The sequence below is a fragment of the Harmonia axyridis genome, chromosome 7 (assembly GCF_914767665.1).
Source record: "Harmonia axyridis chromosome 7, icHarAxyr1.1, whole genome shotgun sequence".
Classification (NCBI taxonomy): domain Eukaryota; kingdom Metazoa; phylum Arthropoda; class Insecta; order Coleoptera; family Coccinellidae; genus Harmonia; species Harmonia axyridis.
Genome location: NC_059507.1, coordinates 26,488,962 through 26,509,695, shown reverse-complemented (window position 1 = coordinate 26,509,695; position 20,734 = coordinate 26,488,962). Strand labels below are relative to the sequence as shown.

Sequence of the window (20,734 nt, the reverse complement as noted above, 5' to 3'; positions counted from 1 at the left end):
AAATATATTTCTAGAATTCTTATTCGTTTTTGAACCAATTTTTGCCCATAGGCGTGCAATTTCCACAGAATGTTCGTCCCAAGACAATTTTATCAATTTGTACCTTAAGTTTTTTTTTTTAAACCATGCGTCGAACAAAGTTAAATTAATGAATTAAATTCGTTCAAAAATGAATGAGAATTTCAAAAATAATTTTTAATTTGATCAAAAGCAGTGTCGTACCGTATTTTCTCCAAAAATGTTAAATATAAAATCCATGCAGAAGCCACCGATAAAAATAATAAAATTGTTTATACATCAGAAAATCTATCTTGATGCAGTAAAAACGTGTATCAAATCTCATGAGAATATCTACAATAGCATAATTACATTGTCGTTATAAAGAAAATGTTTTTTTTTCTGAAAACTTCACCACCCTGTATCTCAAAGTTAGCTCTTTACGACATAAGAATCGCCCCCTTAGTTATTAGTATTTTATAAAGAAGCACCCTGTATATCTTTACCATATGCTCGAATTCCATTTTTGATATCATTAAATTCCCTCTGTAAATAATATTGTAATACAGGGTGATTCACCGGGATGGCTTATTAGACGTTTATGGAGAACTAATCATAATTTCGAGAAAAAAAATTTTTTTTTTCGATTCCGCAAATACGTAGTATTATAAGACTGTTTTCGGCTTGGACCAAAAATTTACAGGGTGTTTATCAGAGGATCATGAACTTGGACAACTCAAATTGATCAAAACTCAAGATTTTCAAATTAGAACCTATATTTTTTATTATTTCAGTCGATTCTACGTACAAAAATAGTGGGGGTTACTGAAGAAGACCCTATACCTAAAATGAATAATTCAAAAGTTATCGGGGAAGAACATCAAATGAGGAAAAACCGCTATTTATAACTGTGTTATTCTGAAGATTGAAATTCGATGTTTGGATAACTAAATTATACATTTCATGAATTTTAATAAATTTTTCGTTGGGATTGTTGAGAAATCCATAAACCAATACAATTTTCAATCACGAATAATTCATAACAATTCTTGATATGTCAAATTCAGTTATGAAAACATCGAATTTTAGTTTCTTTCTGCGTTTTTCGGAAATCGCAGACTACTCCACACAGTTATAAATAGCGGTTTTTCCTCATTTAATGTTCTTCCTCGATAACTCTTTAAATATTCATTTTAGGTATAGGGTTTGCTTAAGTAACCCCCACTATTTTTGGACTCAGTATCGACTGAAATAATGAAGAATATAGGTTCTAATTTGAAAATCTTGCGTTTTGATGAATTTGAGTTGTCCAAGTTCATGATCCTCTTATAAACACCCTGTACATTTTTGGCCCAAACCGCAAACAGTCTTATAATACCACGTATTTGCGACATCGAAAAAGAAAAAAAATTTTTTGGAATAAGCTCTATCTGCGGTAATATTTAAAAAAATGTGAGTCCTCATCGCCACCTTTTTTTTCATAAGAATCCCAATAACTCATGAACCGTTGAGTTTTTCCTAAGGTATGGCATATTGCCGAAATTGCCATAAAAAAAGCTATCTAATGATGCAATAATATGCTGGGTGTGCAATTTGAAATAAGGAAGTAGTAGTCTGTTTCCGGTATAACCGGAAGTTGTAGAGATCTGAAAATATTTAAGGGAGAAAGATCATTGTCTCAAACCCCGATATGCAAATTTTCAGCTCAAAATTATGATTAGTCTTCCATAAACGTCTAATAGGCCATCCCGGTGAATCACCCTGTATTGATAACATTGTATCCTTGCACGGTAAGAATCAGTGAAGGAATTGTTCCTCAGTAGAAATTGACTGTTAATAGATGTAGATAAATGCTGGCATCGAGTGAACAATCGGAGGAAATTTTCATTTATTCAAAATCTATCATTGTTATATACCTAGAATGCAAATAAAATCAATGTAGGAACATTGTTTACTAGTCGCTACTGGAGTAAATTCTTAGTCATATTCATTAAAATAGATATACGCACACGCGTGAACTTTACACACTACTAAGTGGTTGGAAAAACCGACAATTTCTCTATCCTTGCTATAATTACCATGATGACTAATGTTCGAAGAGGTTAGTGAGTGTGCAAGATATGAATAATAAGTCGTAGGACAATGGAAATGTGAATATCGTATAGATTACCTACCTATATCATAAAACATCAACTCTATCCTTGAATGATATTGAGAGACTGTGTTTTCTTGAAGCAATTTTACGGAAATTAAGTTATTTCACTTTTATTAAAGGACCCCTCACGTTTATATGGGAAATGACTTTCCGTTTATTTGGCTGAATTTTTGTTATGTTGTAGTTCTTGATAAACTGATCAGAAGTGTCCATAGCCACAAAGCTCAAAAATGGACAGTTTTTGAGATATGGAGCTTTGAAAATGGATTTTTTGCAATTTTTGGGGTTTTGCTCATCAATCGGGGAGCTCTCATTTCTGGTTGGGATGGAATTTGGATGTTCGGCGGCCAGAACTTGACATTTTCACGGATTCGTTTGTCTGTGAGATGCTATCATCAATTCCGAGACATTCTGAGGAAAATGTCTTGGCACCCCATTGTCAGATTATCGAGATTTGTGAGAATCAAATCACATATTATATATAAATGACATCAATAGTGATCACAATTGTTATCCCTGAGGATATATGATTATGATTTTCTCATTTTCCCCCATTACAGCTCGCGGTGCCTGGTTATGAACAATTTGGCTAACATATTTGATATTATTGGACATCAGATATATGAGGATTCAGTTATTATGGTCTCTCTAAAAAAATCTCACAATATGTCGTTTCTCGGTCATGTGAATTATACTGGCGTCATCTTGTAGCATGAAAAGATGTATGGAAGATCTTAGATTTTGTATCTCATTTCATAGCCAATGTGGAGCAGTGTATAAAAAATTATCGATGGCGGTGCCCAATATAACCAAGGAAGATCATTTCTCAGTCGGGTTCTGGCCGCCGAACATCCAAATTCCATCCCAACCAGAAATGAGAGCTCCCCGATTGATGAGCAAAAACCCCGAAAATTGCAAAAAATCCATTTTCAAAGCTCCATATCTCGAAAACTGTCCATTTTTGAGCTTTGTGGCTATGGACATTTCTGATCAGTTTATCAAGAACTACAACATATCAAAAATTCAGCTAAATTCACGGAAAGCCATTTCCCATATAATCGGGATCCTTTGAGCATTTTTTTTTTATAATATGCTTGAATAATTTACGAGATGAGCAACTGATAAGTAGTTTATCCTTCATCAATAGTGTTTTATTCACTTTCTCAATAAATCAATGCCAAGATTTTCTTTTACTTCTTTGAATGCATTTATCAATTATTTCTCAACAAAATTTGAGTACCCAAAATGAACGCATTTTAGTGACCAAAAGAGATTCTATACAATGGAAAATTTCAAGAAATAGAACAAGGGGTTGAAATTATTAGTTATATCCGTATAAAAGAGTAAACTGAACGATAATACCTAAGTCTGTTATCTGAAAACGCGAGATTATATCAGTATTTTTCTTCATAAATGAATGAACTGGGAAATCTTTATTGATATTTAAGGTAGGCCATTCATGAAGCCATTTTAAGAAAAAACTTCATATGAATAACGTATGTCGTAAACCTCTGAGATACATGGTGGAAAATTTTCCAGAAAATAGTAATTTACGTAACAAGTCCGGAAAATAGGGTTTTTTTGGACGAATAGACAAAATTCCAGACTCGCTTACGCTCGTCCTGGAAGTCTGTGAGTCCAAAAAAACCATTTTCGGGCGTGTTGCGTACAATATTTTTTCGGCAACCAAGTAAAATAACACTATCGTTGCTGCTTTCCATATTTTATTGCGATTGCGATCAAAAAACATGAAAATTTTTGACAACTAATTTCATATGAACTGTCAGCCGGTTATCTCGATTGCTATGGATTCTATAATTCTTTTCCGGCCTAGTCCGGGAAGTACGTACTTTCCGGACTAGGCCGGGAAATGCTACTTTCTCAGAGAAAAAGCGTCCGGGAAGTGCTCACTTCCCGGACGGTTGCCGAAAAAATATTTTTTTTTATAACCACAATGAAACTATTGCAGATATTTCCATGAAATTTGGTATGTAAGTATATGTTTTAACAGCATCTAGATACATTTTCTGGTGTACAAACAATTTTATTATTTTCAACAGTAGCGTCCGTATGGGCTCTGCATTTTTGGAGAAAAATTAATACGACAGGGCTTTTCCGCAAATTCAAAATAATTCTTGAAATTGTCATTCATTTCTTAACAAATTTGATTTCTTGATTTGACTTTGTCCAGTCCATGGTTTTTGCTTGAAAAAATAAAAATCATTTTACTTCAGGGGCAAATTGCTAAAAGTGTCATAGAGTGATTTTTATATGAAAATCTTTTATTTTGAAGGTATTGAGTTTAGTTCAATGTTTAATGATAATAAATTCAGAATCAAAATGTGAAAAAATGGAAGTGCCAATAATTATTACGCACCAGATTTTAGCCAATACGCAATCAATTTCCACGGCATGGTCATCCCATGACACTTTTGGCAATTTGTCCCTGAAGTAAATGACTCTTTTCAAGCGAAAACTATGCTCCGAACAATGTGAAATCAATATAGATTGAATTCATTTCAACATATTTTCCATAAAAAAATAACTCCATGACAATTTCAGCAGTTCGTCCCTGAGTTGAAACGTTTTTAATTTTTTTTTTGAGCGAACAACCAAAAAAAGCTGTCAAAGTGAAATCAATAGATCAAATTCGAAATTAATACAAATTTCAAAAATTAGTGCCAGCAAGCAGCGCCATACCATTTTTTCTCCAGAAATATTCAATACAAAACCCATACAGACGCCTTTGGCAAATATAATATAATTGTACATTTCATGGAGTGAAAACTTGTATCAAAATCAATAGAAATATCTGCATCTGCAACTGTATCATTTTTGTAATAAATAAAAGATTTTTTTCTGAAAAAGTTATCTCCCTATCTCAAATGTTAGATTGTTTACGATATACTTTCATATAAAGATTTCCTTAAAATGGCTCACCATGGAATCATCCCCTTGAATATTAGCTTATTATTAAGAATCACCCTGTATATTCAAATAAGGTTATCAGATCTTTCTTCAGAACCTTCCAAAAATTTCATCACATCAACAAAAATATCGTTTTCTACAACAGTGTACAAAATTCAACACACAAAAAATTTGTAAAGTTTAATTTTTTGAAGACAATGGTGAAAAGTAAAATGAATCACACCCCGCATATATCTACATATTTCGATAGAGCTTAAGATTACCATTCCAAAAATATATCATACTTGATATTTTTCTGAAGTTATGTTTGAGATATTTAAATTTCCCAACCGATGGCCGGATAGCTTGCCTGACTTAACGCCTATGGATTTTTACCTTTGGGAAAGATTAAAAGATATACTTTAACAATGTCGATCAAGTCTATAGAAGAACAGGAGTAGAAGAAGCAAAACCATAAACTATCATGGTTTTGCTTCTCCTACTTCCATTGAACAAATAATATTCCATTCATCAAATAATATTCAGAAAAGGTGCCACATATGCATGAACGAATTCAATTGAAGTCGTTGAATTCTACGTAAAAAAAAGTTACAAGAAGGTTTTTACAGGAATGAAAAATTTCCAACTGAAGAAAAGTTAGCAATATTTTCGAAAAACACTCAGTAACTATGTAACGGTGATTGCTATGGAGTTGTGGTATTCTTCAATGAGTTTCTCATTAAAAAAGTGGCACTCCAGATATAGATATCAGTTTTCGTCTATCTAAAAGACTTCCTCATCAAAAGTGTCTAATTTGGCCCACCCTGAAACATCTCAAAATGAAGCGGATCCTGTTCTCTCTGAATAAATTACTTGGCAACGAAAAAATCCCAACTTTTTATTGACCCAGCCTGGGTAATCATGAATTAGGTATTCACCGAATTTAGCCTCACTGAATAACAATGAACAGAGATAAGATATGAGTGGCAGAATAAAATAATCAACCTCAGTGTTTTTCGAAAGTATTATTTTACAAGTCTCGGAGAAATAACAACTAGGTACCCACTCATAAATTTCACTGTAATGAGTAAATAATAAAAAAAAATGTTTTAATCGAAGAGAATAAACAATGCTTTTCCCTGTTCATTGAATGGAAATAAAATTGAATGGAAAGAAATGATAATTGCTCCGACTTCGTATTTACCCTTTTATTTCCAGAGTAGAAAGTGAAATCAATTTGAACATTAATGGAACTTTCACTGAAGAAGTCTCTTTCACGAGAGCTGCTGTATTATTATGGTAGTCACGGTACTTGGCCGATTATGTCATTGTCTTGAAATTAGATAACAAATTATTGTTACAATATTTATACTTGGGAGAAAGTAGCAATGAAAATTGCAGATGTGGGATTGATAATCAGTATGTGTAGCGAACATATCAGAATAAATGAATAAATAACCATTATATTCAAAAACTTTTTTAGCACTCCTTCCCCGAACAGTGCGCTAAATCATTTCGTTACAATCAAGAGCATAGATCTTTTTTTTTTCTTGGGGGGGTAGGGGTTATCGAAAAAAAATTTTTGACGACATTGTTAACTCCTATCTATAATGTGAGAAAAAGAGGTTTGATAACGAAGTTTGAACCAAATTAATCAAAACAATTTTTTTTTATTACCAATTCGATTGTTCTTATCTTATACTGGATGTTGCTGAATTGTAGTTACGAAGGAAAATGAGGGGTTTCTTGGATAACTTTAAGATTAAAATGGCCCGCAAACACTTTGTTTTCGAGATACCTACAGGGTATTTCTCTTAATTTAATCTCTTCATTTTTTGTGATGCTTAACCAGTTTATCGAATCTTTATTAATCTTCGCTACATAGTAGGTTAATAAGTACCAAGACTTATAATCAATTTATTCATCACAGCTACCTAACTGGATCTTTATAATATCATAATTTGGATTTTCTTGAGAATTACTATAGAGAGCTGTTTGAATTTTTTCTCGAAATCGATTGCAGATACGACAAAACTACAACAAACCAAAAAGTGTAGTACTGAACCAGATTTTCTTTTTAATTTTTTTTAAACTACCAGTAGTTCACAAAAAAATAATTCTGGAGGAAAGAATCGGGCACCCTTCCAGAAAGAATTCACCCTGTAGATTTGCATTTAAAATTGGGATATCACATGATGCGGACTAATGTTATAGCAGTTTTTTTCCTGAAATGACCCGAGAAATCTGTCACTTTCATTTGTACCTCCAATTTAGGAACATCCTATAGATTTAGTTAATTCAAAACTGATGTCTTCACAAATAAATTGCAATTTGAATGAAACACAATAAATTGTACAACACCGCCCCTGACAATTTTTCGATGCGAATTACTCAGTTCAGTTCTTTGATAACTGAATATTGAAATTTTGTGACGAGAAAATACAAAAAACCGAAAACAACGGGTAAAGGTATACCGATCGATGACGAATGCAGAAATCACAGATGGCAAATAAGGGGCTGGGGAGATGCCGAGAAAGCGGATAGACAAAGACGAGCTCGTAGTACCATAAAATTACTCATCTTGAAAGCGATAATAAACTCATAAACTGTAAAAGAGTCCGATTTTTCACTGACGTGTCGATTCAAAGGAAAGTAGAATGATTATTATTGGATTATTTTATGTAGAAATTTTCGTTTTCGACAAAAGGCTGTTGATACGAGTATGAGCATGAAAAACCTTGTTTTTGTTTTTTCGATGTAGGTGAATATTGTGAGGAGTTTTTTCACTTTCAAATATATATTTTAATGTAAAATACAACATTTTTTCATGAAAATGTATATCTATAATACGAACGTGTTCGGATTATAGATATCATTCAATTTGATTTCTATAGCCCAAATGATTTGTTAAACTGAACGGGTCCTACCAACTTTCTGTTCGGGTAATCCATACATTACTGTGTTCCTAACTCAAGGAAAGGACTATAAAAGAAGAAATTTGAGGGGTTTGAGGGGGCCTTAAATTACTTAAATTCCTCGTTGGAACGACTACAAATCACATCCTTGAATGATCTAGGTATATTAGTGTTCTGTGGTCTAGCTAGACCAATACCTTTTCAAATTCAAATTGAGAGTTAATTAATATATGTACCTAATATTCAAATTAATACTGAAAAAAATCAAATTGATTAGTTATAATTAAATGGTAGAACATTTGTTGCTTTTTTATGAAATTCACACATTTTTGAATGTCACAATAAAAGAGTAGCGTAGGACTCCTATACTAATATTTGAGAATGAATGAAAATGAAAAGAATGACTTATTAAAAATAATAAGATGAATATTTTCAAAATCAAAAATTATTGTTTTTTATTGATGCCAAAGGTGAAATAATGTTCAAAAACATTGTAAATGTAAACCAAAAAAATCTCAATAATTTGATTTTGTTAGGTATCAATTCTAAGTTGAAAAGGTATAGATATAATTTTGGACTATATAATAAAACAATGTAAGCTCCTACATCTATGTGCATCCTCAAAAACTAAGTTTAGAAATTCAAGATATGTCTGATCCAATCTTATCGATTTCTAATTTGTTTTCGAATGAGTATTACTATTAACACTAGATGTCACTCTTGGTACTTTGCTGCAGTTTCAAGAAGTCAACCACCGTTGAGAGCGCTGCGAAGTGAGAACTGTAAACAGAGTTATGGAGGAAAACTAGTAATCTTTTTGTGGTAATGTTATTCATAAGTTTTCATCAATTTCTTGATATTTTTTTTATTTATTGAAGATTTTTTGTGAAATTATGTGTTATTAATAGTATTGTTTTTTTTTTCCAGCAGGACTTACACCTACCTTTAATATTTTGGTATACATATATTCAATTACAATGTGAATGAGTTGTAATGTGAGGGTACATATAAAGATCTTCGAATCAAAATTTCAGTACCTATTCCAATTATCAAGTATCGCTTTTACGTCTTGAAAATTCAACAGTTTTAAATTCATCACGATCCAAATATGGTTGGTCTGAAGTTCCTCTTCTTCCTACTTTGTATTTTAGGCCACTTTTCATCTATGTACACAGACTGCATGCAGTGCGGACAAGAAAATTCATGTACACAAAAATCATAATGGAATTTTATTATTGAACAAGACAACTTAACGTCAGAACTCTTTTCGGATCCTACTTAATACCGATGACTCCTTATTGAGGCTATTTTTTTATTTGAAGTCAGCTCACAAAAGCAAAAACTCAAGAAAATGGGAATTAAAGGAAAGCTTTGTTATGGATCAGGTCTTACCTGAAAGAAAGGCAACAGAAAGGTTGAAATAATATGTAAATTTGAGTAGGAAAACGTTTAGGAAAACGTTCCTACTGAGAATTAGTATCTTCGTTTTATATTTGTGACATAGGATGTTTATTTTTTTCATCTTACAAAAATTTGCGTGTATCAAGTATGTGAGTGACGAGTGTCAAGTTTTTAATTCAAATAAATGAAGTAAGAAGATGTTTTTCATACTCAAAAATAAAACAGACTTGTTAGACAGAAATGTGTTTTATTTCCAAGAAGAATCTCAACACTAGAAGAAATTCATCTTATTAAGTCACTAGGCTGAATTACAGTGACTCTTTATACTACTACTAGTATATAAAGTCACTGTAGGCTGAATAAATGAATAGCGCTTCCTACGGAAGACAAGGAAACTACTAGCCATCCGAGTTTGATTCACCAGGATTATTTTAAACAAAACACTAGCTTAGAACAATTATAATCTAATTACATTCTAAGAGGTACTAGCTCACAGGAAGGAAATTTTTTTTCCTCTGAGGGCACTAGTACATATTTTCAAACAATTTGAAGACTAACTTATAATCTGTGGTCTTAATACTAGTGTTCTGTGGTATTAACCTTAAACAAAAACGAATGTCAAATTTAATGTATATGTTGACACAGTTTCAAATTAGTTTAGTGTTCTCTTCAGTTTTCTGTATTGGCACTGACTACTAGTCTCTGGTATTGGTCTCTAGAAAATCTCTGAACTCTATTATAAAAATGGCTTCGTCTGATGCAATACAAGTATGCTCTTTACCCCTTCCGCCTATGCAATATGTAAATCAATATACAGATGAAATGATTCGTAGAGGAAGGGCCCCAAGGCCTCCACCACCGATTCAGGATACTTATCATATGTTTGGAAACGCATTCAATACGGAGGATAGTATTATAAGGCCACTCGAAAGTCAGGTAATCTATTAATCATCTTAGATAATAAGGTTCTACTATCAATTTATTTTTAGGGAATCAAGCGATTATATCCTTTACATTTTGATCGCAAAAGGGAACTGAAAAAGTTAAATTTATCGCTTTTAGCAAATTTTTTAGATTTGCTCGATCTCCTAGTGAACTGTCCAGATTCTTCAAAAAGAGCTGAGAAAATAGAGGACTTGAGCCTATTATTTATTCATATTCATCATTTACTGAATGAATTTCGACCACACCAAGCAAGAGAAACTTTGAGAGTTATGATGGAGCTTCAGAAAAGACAAAGAATTGAGACTGCAAGTAGATTTCAAAGGCATTTGGATAAGGTATGAATTGTAATGGATTAGTTTTAAAAGTAAATAATCATAACAATGGATGTGAATGGAGCAACAGTTTCTACTGTTTCTAGCAATGGTTTTTCAACTATCATATTATAAGGAATGAAATGTCAAGCAAGCAGTAAAAATCCCTGTTGCTGGATATTTTTTATGGAATGAATGAATAGATACTTACTGTACACAACTGGGAAAATTCTTTTCTTTCCCGCTCGGGGAGGTACTTTTTCCAGAATGGAAAAATTGTCTGAATGCCGTGAGATTAATTTAATATATTCTTTTCTTTTTTCTAATTTTATCTTGAAAATTATTGGACCTAGAATGAGACAGATGACATATTTCAAGCTCTTTTTTCCTGATTTCTGAAAATAAGGAATATGATAATGTTCTTGATTCTCTATCCAGCTGAAATATTTCCAAAGCTCCGACACTTCAGCTAATACAAGAAATGAAAAATGTTTTGAAAAAATATTCTCATTTTAATTCTTAGATATTATCAATCACTCCTAACTCAAGTACTGGCCTTAGTCCTACTAGTTTCCAAAATATTTCAAAAAAAAACTGAAAAGAAGAGAAAATTTCCGTAGTCACAATTATGTGAATTATTGTTGCTGTAAGTATCCTATGCGTAAACTCGACACATATTTTTGTAGTAGAATGAATTTGAAGAATATCATCACAGAGTATTTCAAATATTATGCCAAAAATTGTGAACAAAATTTTCATAACTTTCGATTTTCAAATTAGAACCCTATTTTCTATGATTGCATTGGATTTTATGGAGAAATATAATAATATGTATATATAAATTATTCAAGATTTTATGAATTTATTTATGTTATACGTAGAGTCAATTTCTCAGTCAATTTCAATGAAATTTGTTATAGGGTATTCTATTTGGATTGTAGATAGTCCCATATGCATTTCATATTTTCGAAATATAGAAAAATCTTGAAATTCATGAAATAATGTGGTCCTTCCAGAACCACACCTTTAAATTTCAATGGGTTAAACTAGGTATTGAAATATTTTTTGCCAGATATTGCTCTTTCCAAAATAGTTTCAATTAAAATAATTCAAAATTGAAAATCTTCAACCTCCCTCGGAATTTATTGAATTATTGTACACCTAAGTATTTTCTAGGTGTAATCATACTCAAAATATTCAGATATAGTTTCCAGTTCCGCTTCTGAATCAGATTCAATGCCGAAATGGAGGTATTCCAACATTTTAAAACAAGAACACAAGTAAACTAATTGAATCAAAACAACTACCCTTTTATCTAGGGCACACAAAATTGCCACCCAGATGTGAGACCTACTTCAGGTTATAAACCGAAATGAGTCATTACAACACTTGAGCTTCAATACAAAGAATACAGAAAACAATCCAATGGATCTCCCAATATGCGCATGCGAATGCGAGATATTTATTACCCAAGTGCAGTTTCTAGCAAATTCTGTCATTGGGGCTGCGTCTCAATATGCGCCTGGGCTAAGACTGTTCAATTTAATCTCAAATTAATTAGACAGTTAGAGGTAAAAGAAGGAAAATTTAAAAATTTTTAAAGAATTGGGTAAAATTCAGTATAGTACATATAACTATAGTGGATGTTTATGAGTTGTTTTGGGTGGATTGAATGAATTTATCGTTTACTGAAGGTTGTTATCTTTTGTTGAAATATTCCTAAACGATGTTATACAAAATGTCAAACACAAATTAACATGGGCACTACACATATGATTATGATATGTTGTTATCTAATATGTAAGGAATATTTTAATTTTTTTTCTTTTGGTGGTATATTTTTGGGTTCTTGATGTGATACAGACCTGCGATCAAGCATTGTGTTATGTATGTGAGAATACCAGGTATTATAAACTGAATAAAGAAGATGAAAATTTAGTTCTGTAGACTAGACTAAACTAAATAGTGCCCAAAAGCTCTTGACGCTAATTCAGTGCTTTTCAATAATTTTTTGAAAACTTTCATGTAGTTTATATATTTTCTGTTGGTGAATGATCTGAAATAAAGAAGTTTGTTATCAAATCAACAAGGCAGAGGTTTGACGTTATAACTATAAAAGACACAAAAATCGGATAATATGTCATGCTTGCACAATGATGAAATATATACATATATAGTTAATATATTGTCTTTCAGTTCGACGTCGTCCGCGATAAAGAACAGATGTGCGTTAGGTGCGCTGTGTTTACGAAAAAGATAAAAATATTACGGCCAGCGCCGCGGAATTTGAGATTTTCTACGAATCGGAAATGTCTCAAGTCGGCGACACTTCTACCTATAACTCTTCAGAAGAAGAACAACAAAGCGATCCGCCTTCTCAAGAAGCAACTAAGAAAAAAAAAGCGGAAGAAAAAGCCAGCCAATAATACTTCATCCACAAAAAAGAAACACGAAAATAAATCCCCTGATATTGTTTTCAAACCACCACAACTTTTGATAAATCCAACGACGAACGCACAAAGAGAAAACGATAAACAATCAGCATCTGTTTCCAATCAATCCCAAACATCAATAAATACAACACATAATCAATCTATCTCTGATCCAGTAGAAACTGATAAGGAAGATAATAGACGAACATCATATGATAATACAACAACAAAAAATACACAACAAACAATGAAAACTAAAGTATATTTTCCTATGAAAACAATGAACAGAAACTTCTCTGCTAAGATGAATGAGTTAAAAAAGATTGAATATGCAAATTTATTTTACATAAATACTGAAAATGTTCAAAATGGACAGAATACAGATGTCAACTATTTGGAATATGAAATTTCCGTCGTCCCGAGATATAATCATCAAAACAAAATTAGGTTTCATCCTAAAATCAAACAATGATGAAACTAAATTGGAACAAGCTCTCATTGAGCTCAAAAATGAAAAGAAAATTCTAAGCTATAAAGAAACAAATGCACAGAAAATAACAAACACCAAAAGAGAACCTCAGCAGGCATATTTCGGTGGTAATATCAAATGTAGAGACATGCATCAAAGATGAAGATATTAGTCAACATCTCCAATCCAATCCCTCAAAATTCAACATAGATACTGCAAAAGGATAATCTCAAGGTCTCTCTCAAAACCTACTAGATATATAAGAATTATCACTGGCGAAATAGAATCATTTGAGGCACTTCTAAATAATGGATTTTTCTTCATGAACCAGCACTATCTAGTATATCCCAGCCACCCTCCGGGTCCAACTCCAATTCCCTGCAACAAATGCTTACAATTCGATCACAAAACTGAATCTTGCAAGAGTTTACCAAAATGTTCAAAATGTCATGGACCACATAAAATTTCCCAATGCAAAACTAATAATGCTCCTAAATGCCTATCTTGTGGTGCAGAGGACCACATAGCATGGTCAATTAAATGTCCAAAACACCCTAAAAAACCAATAGAAAGTATTTCAAACACGTTTGTTGAACCACTTGACAAAAAAAAACAAGAGAAATGGAAGAACTACATAAAAAGACAAGTCGTATCCATGCCCCAGTAACTATACACAATGAAATAATAAACACTTACAATCGCAAGATAAATAACCCGAAGAACACCGACAGAAATGAACTAATAGTGAAATTAGAAAAGAGATTCATCAATCAATTCAACATAGACACAACATTTATCTTTTCGGGAAACAGAACCAATTAACAACGAAATTAACAGGCAAATTCACATCAACAATTAGGATCCTCTACAATAACATAAACAGCTTTATACCAAAAAAACATATTGTGAATAATTTCATTGAAAATAACGATATTACATGTGTCATGTTTGTTGAAGCAAAAATCAATCAATCACACGCTATTGAATACCGAAACTGGACAACCATCAAAAAAATTGGCTATACTGTGCAAAATACCAGAGGAGGAAGTATAGTACAATGTCATCCAGCACCGAAATGTAGTAAAGACAATGCACCATCTTTAAATAATCCTAGTAATGAAGTAATACATTTCTCAATTCCATTTAAGAACGAAAAGTTGCACATTTTTTTGGTATACTTCCATCCATTATGTTCACTCGAAGAGACAGTTTTCACCAAGGCGGCATTGTATAATTACGCAATTATTATTGGAGATTTTAATGCCGACACAACTGCAAAAAAGAGACAAATCAACAGCTCTCTAAGAAATAGCCAATTCAGCAAAGCTGATACAGAACCGACATTTTTGATGAGTAGAAGTGCATACAGTACTCCGGATTTGATACTCTATACAACAAAGATAAAAAGAAACATATCTAAAATACACCTGACTCCCGATCTTGGATCTGACCATCTTGCAATGGTAATCGACTTCAAGATGAACATAGAACCTGAAGTGATGAGTGAAGAAACAGCTTATAACTATAAAATAACCTACATGGAAAAGGTCAATGAAGAAATTAATATGTTCCCAGAACAATATAAAAATACACGTATTGATGAAGATTATATTGAAGTATACGCCACTTTGAAGAATTATAAAGCTACAGCAATGAGTCTAGATATCCAGAAAGCTTTTGACACCATGTGGCATAGAGGGCTACTATACAAACTGTACAAAAATAAAGTTCCCTACCAACTCATCAGAATATGTCAGCAATTCCTACTTGAAAGAGAGCTAGCAGTTAAAATTGGAACATGTATATCAGTGTATTTCAACCCTGAGCAAGATACCCCTCAAGGAAGTCCCCTCTCGGCACTTTTGTTCATTTTTTTTGCCATGATATGATGTCCACTTTTGATCCTAACTTGTATAATTTACAATATGCAGATGTTACAATATTAGTGGCACATGAGAAATCTATCAATAACTGCATCAAGAATACAGAGCTGCTTGCCTAAAAAATATGCGTGTGGTTTCAGTTGTGGAGAATGAAAATAAACGCAGACAAATCCAGTTTTATGATATTCAATCACAGAATATCCCCAACATCACAAACTGTACGTATTAATGGAGTAAACATTAGACCATCAGCTTCAATGAAATACCTGGGTGTGCAAATTGATAACAAACTAAACTTCAATCTACAGACAAAAACAATAAAGAAGAAAGTAATATCTAGGGCCAAGTACTTCTCTAAACTCACGCACAGAAGAAAAGGAATTAATTTAAAAAATGTCACCAAAATATATAAAACTATATGTCGGCTCCTGATAGAATATGCGCATCCAATATAATATATGCAGAACACCAGCATTAAAAAATCTTCAAGTGGCAGAAACAACATCACTTAGAATTATCTCAAGAATAAGGCACCCCAACAATTTTTTGCACAACCCACCTAATCAACTGTTATATTCGTCAACTGGGATTGAACCAATAATGAGTAGATTCACTGAACTCAACAAGAAATTTTACAACAGACTAATGGAAATCACTACAATAACTTAAATATACCACAGAGAGGAACATCATTCAACACACAGAAAATACTCCACTCAGACCCTATTTGAGACACTAGCGAACACTGGATAATAGCTGTATTATTATTATTGTAAGATACAATACAATATGTATTATATTTAGTTATAAAAAAACTTATATATGGATATGTATAAATCAAAAGGCTGGAGGACCTTAGGTCGATGGCCATTTGTTTGTTTATGAACAATAAAGTACTGTTACTACCACTACTACTATTGTCTTTTTTAATGGTAATTAAAAGTATTCTTTAACCCTTAGTACGAAGCCTAAAGCTCTCATCAAAATATTTTCTAAAAAACGCTAAAAAATCGGTAATGATAAATTCTATTATTGCCTTTTTATGTACCACTAGCTTTTCACCATTATGATTGTACCTACCATTTTTTTTCTGAACAAAATCATTAACCACAGAATCTCATTGAATTTTAGGTTATGGAAATCCTACAGCAAGCAGTTCAAAATTTGCCTGAACCTATGGAAGTGGACAGTAAGCATAACATAGAGACAGAATTATTTATGAATCATGAAAAATCAGGAAATGAAGAATCAAATGATGATCCTTGTAACATGCTAGATAGAATTATGTGTAATATCGTTGATAATATGTAGTAAAACATATATAATGTATATATAAAGAAAAAATCGCATACTTAAATGTCGACAATTTGAATGTATATTGCCAGCTTTTTTCTAAATTTTTTATTAGAAAATGCGGAATGACATTTTATAGTTGAAACACATTCTATGTGGAAAATTCTTGTTTTATCGAATCCATCTACAGAAAAAAATCGTTCTGGGTGATAGAAATATTTTGTATTTTAAAAAATGTAACAGAAAGATTTATTTACTACCTTTCTTGTGGAATTTTTTATGCATCTGTGCATGTCTATTTTCTTTATTATAAGGACTAATATAATATGTATATAATTCGCTCAGTAATTATTTTTTGTTTTAAGTGAATATTTTCAATGAATAATGGAAGTATTTCATTGTCGAGAATAATATTTATTCTGAATAAACCTATGATAATGTATTATGAAAGCTTTGGAAAAAGATCTTTTAATTTATTTTATAAATGTTATTCTTGATTGAATGGAAAACAAATGATTTTATGTTTGAAAATGATTCCAAATATAATATTGTGTTATAAGATATGATTCTTTCCCGGAAATGGCGACATAAGAATTAGTTTTCTAATATAGAAACATATATAATACTATCCATGCAGTACTTATTTCAACTGAATATCATACGACTCTTGTCGATGACTAGGAGTATTCTAAACTACAGTTTCAGACAGATATATCATCATTTTATAGAAATATGAAATAATACAATGTACATTTTGAACATGATTTATAACTCACAAAAAAACCTATGGAATAGCAATAATTCTTCAAAATAAAAAACAAATATTTTTAAGTCTCTTTTATCTGCTTTAGTGCCCATGTTTCATTTTGTACAATTATGAATTCAGTGTGGAGATTTGAAAATTCTGGTACTTCTTTGTACCATTTGGCTAAATTATAATAATGTAATGTAGAACATTAAAACTATGCAGCTTGCTACCAATGCTACCAACAATATGAAAAATAGACAACCTCAAAATTTTCAAGAAAAGTGTTCAACTTTCTGCTCGGAATGGAATCATGATTTTTGTTTAATGCAATTTCCAGTTTATATGTTTATTCTCGTCAAGTCGCAAATGATAATTTTTTTCAATTTACACTAATCAGAAAGAGGTCTTTTTGAACTGAGCAGAAAGTTTTGCAGACATGATCTCTCTAAAAAAATATTACATACAAAATTCACTCTCAACTCACGTCACAATTCATGACTTGAATATCAAAATTTTATTCGAAATTCCATATTCAAAATAATCTGCTCATAGGAGCACCGAACATCTCGCAGCTACAAACTACATCAGCTAATGAGATTTCCAAGATGACATCCTGGTGCAGGGAGAATGGACTGGACCTCTGAGGACTGAACCTTAATATCAACAAAACTGAGTATGTCTGTTTTTGCACAGATCGAACTTGACAGTCTCCCCCTGAAACAATATTATTAGGCATCACTGATGCACATATATCGTCAACAAAAAAGTTCCTGGGTATCCATTTGGACAGGAATGAAGTGGTATGAGCTAACCGAACAGCTTAGCAGAAGACAAGTCAACTTTCAGTCAGTCATGTCATATCTTTCGGGGATCTAGCTCCAGCTTAGATAGAATTTTTGTGGTTTAGAAACTAACTCTCCGTAGAATGTTAAAAATGAAATACAGGAAAAATTCAGGGATAGTGGATTGCGAACTGTGACTGCCCTATACACATATCGATGTCTTCTTTTTATAAAATATAACATTACTTCAATGAGTATGTCTCCAGAAGCTGTACCAAACACACCCAGCCTTATTTGTACCCACTGTTCAGGCTCACTTTCAGCAAGAAGAGTGTTGAGTTTATGTGTATGAAAATTTTCAATTCTCTTCCTATGTCTTTACGATCAATTAATGATTTGAAAAAGTTAAAAAAAAGGCTTTTGAGTTTCTGTTGAATCAAGAATCATAAAATTTGCAAGAATTTTTTCACAGTACTTCCTTAGGGTATTGTAATTTGTGACGTGCTCTCTTCTCATGTATGTACACATATTGATTAAGAGAATGAAAATTATTAAAAAAAATACATATATTGATTAAGAAAATAAAAATTATAAAAAATACCGATTCCCGAAAAAGGATTCCAAAACAATAGGTAATTTTCTTAAGTTGTCTCCAAATCTAATTGGCCCAGCACTACAATATTTTGTTTCTGTGTATTTTCACAACAGAGTCCTCTTTAAAATTTTTTTCCGGCAACCGTCCAGGAAGTGCTCACTTCCCGGACGCTTTTTCTCTGAGAAAGTAGCATTTCCCGGCCTAGTCCGGAAAGTACGTACTTCCCGGACTAGGCCGGAAATGTATCATAGAATCCATATCAACCGAGATAACGGCTGACAGTTCATATGAAATTAGTTGTCAAAAAATTTGCATGTTTTTTGATCGCAATCGCAATAAAATATGGAAAGCAGCAGCGATAGTGTTATTTTACATGGTTGCCGAAAAAATATTGTACGCAACACGCCCGAAAATGGTTTTTTTGGACTCACGGACTTCCAGGACTCGCTTACGCTCGTCCTGGAATTTTGTCTATTCGTCCAAAAAAACCCTATTTTCCGGACTTGTTACGTAAATTACTATTTCAGATATCGCAAGGATGAACTGAATTCAAATCCTTCAGCTGGATATTCATTCAAATTTGTTTTCATTCCTATTTTCATATCTGTTCTCACATGTTGAAAGAGAAAATAATAATGCATGGTGTAAAATTTGCACTATTTGTACTTGAAACCATCTTCAGGTCAGAAAGGACAATTCATATACAGGGTGATTCACCGGGATGGCCTATTAGACGTTTATGGAAAACTAATCATAATTTTGACCTGAAAATTTGTATATCGGGGTTTCAGACAATGCTCTGTCTCCCTAAAATATTTTCAGACCTCTACAACTTCCGGTTATACCGGAAACAGACTTCTACTTCCTTATTTCAAATGGCACACCCAGTATATTATTGCATCATTAGATAGCTTTTTTTATGGTAATTTCGGCAATATGCCGTACCTTGGGAAAAACTCAATGGTTCATGAGTTATTGGGATTTTTATGAAAAAAATGGTGGCGATGAGGACTCACATTTTTTTCAATATTACCGCAGAAAGAGCCTATTCCAAAAAATTTGTTTTCTTTTTCGATTCCAAAAATACGTAGTATTATAGGACTGTTTGGGGTTTGGGCCAAAAATGTATAGGGTGTTTATAAGAGGATCATGAACTTGGACAACTCAAATTCATCAAAACTCAAGATTTTCAAATTAGAACCTATATTTTTTATTAATATAGTCGATACTACGTCCAAAAATAGTGGGAGTTACTTATGCAAACCCTATACCTAAAATGAATAGTTCAAGAGTTATCGAGGAAGAACTTTAAATGAGGAAAAACCGCTATTTACAACTGTGTGGAGTAGTCTGCGATTTCTGAAAAACACAGAAAGAAACTATAATTCGATGTTTTCATAACAAATTATTCGTAATTAAAAATTGTATTGGTTTATGGATTTCTCAACAATCCCAACGAAAAATTAATTAAAATCATGAAATGTTAAATTTAGTTATTCAAACATCGAATTTCAGTTTCTTTCTGTGTTTTCCGGAAGTAACAGACAGTTATTGACACAGTTGTTATAAATAGCGGTTTTTCCTCATTTGAAGCTCTTCCCCGATAACTCTTGAAGTATTCATTTTAGGTTCAGAGTTTGCTTTAGTAACCCCCACTATTTTTGTACGTAGAATCGACTGAAATAATAAAAAATATAGGTTCTAACTTGAAAATCTTAAGTTTTGATGAATTTGAGTTGTCCAAATTCATGATCCTCTTATAAACACCCTGTACATTTTTGGTCCAAGCCAAAAACAGTCTTATAATACTACGTATTTGCGGAATCGAAAAAGAAAAAAATTTTTTCGAACAAATCTTCATCTGCTGAAATATTCAAAAAAATGTGAGTCCTCATCGCCAC

The 20,734-nt window shown here is 32.3% G+C and overlaps 1 protein-coding gene across 1 annotated transcript; it reads left to right on the top strand.

Moving 5' to 3' along the window:
- The first annotated feature begins 9,972 nt into the window (after nucleotides 1-9,972).
- LOC123685219 (mediator of RNA polymerase II transcription subunit 7) lies at nucleotides 9,973-17,542 on the top strand. The gene is made up of 3 exons (XM_045624838.1): nucleotides 9,973-10,311; nucleotides 10,365-10,655; nucleotides 16,547-17,542. Exons 1-3 carry the CDS (start codon nucleotides 10,120-10,122, stop codon nucleotides 16,724-16,726), a joined length of 663 nt encoding a protein of 220 aa, XP_045480794.1. The 5' UTR covers nucleotides 9,973-10,119; the 3' UTR covers nucleotides 16,727-17,542.
- Nucleotides 17,543-20,734: the final 3,192 nt, after the last annotated feature.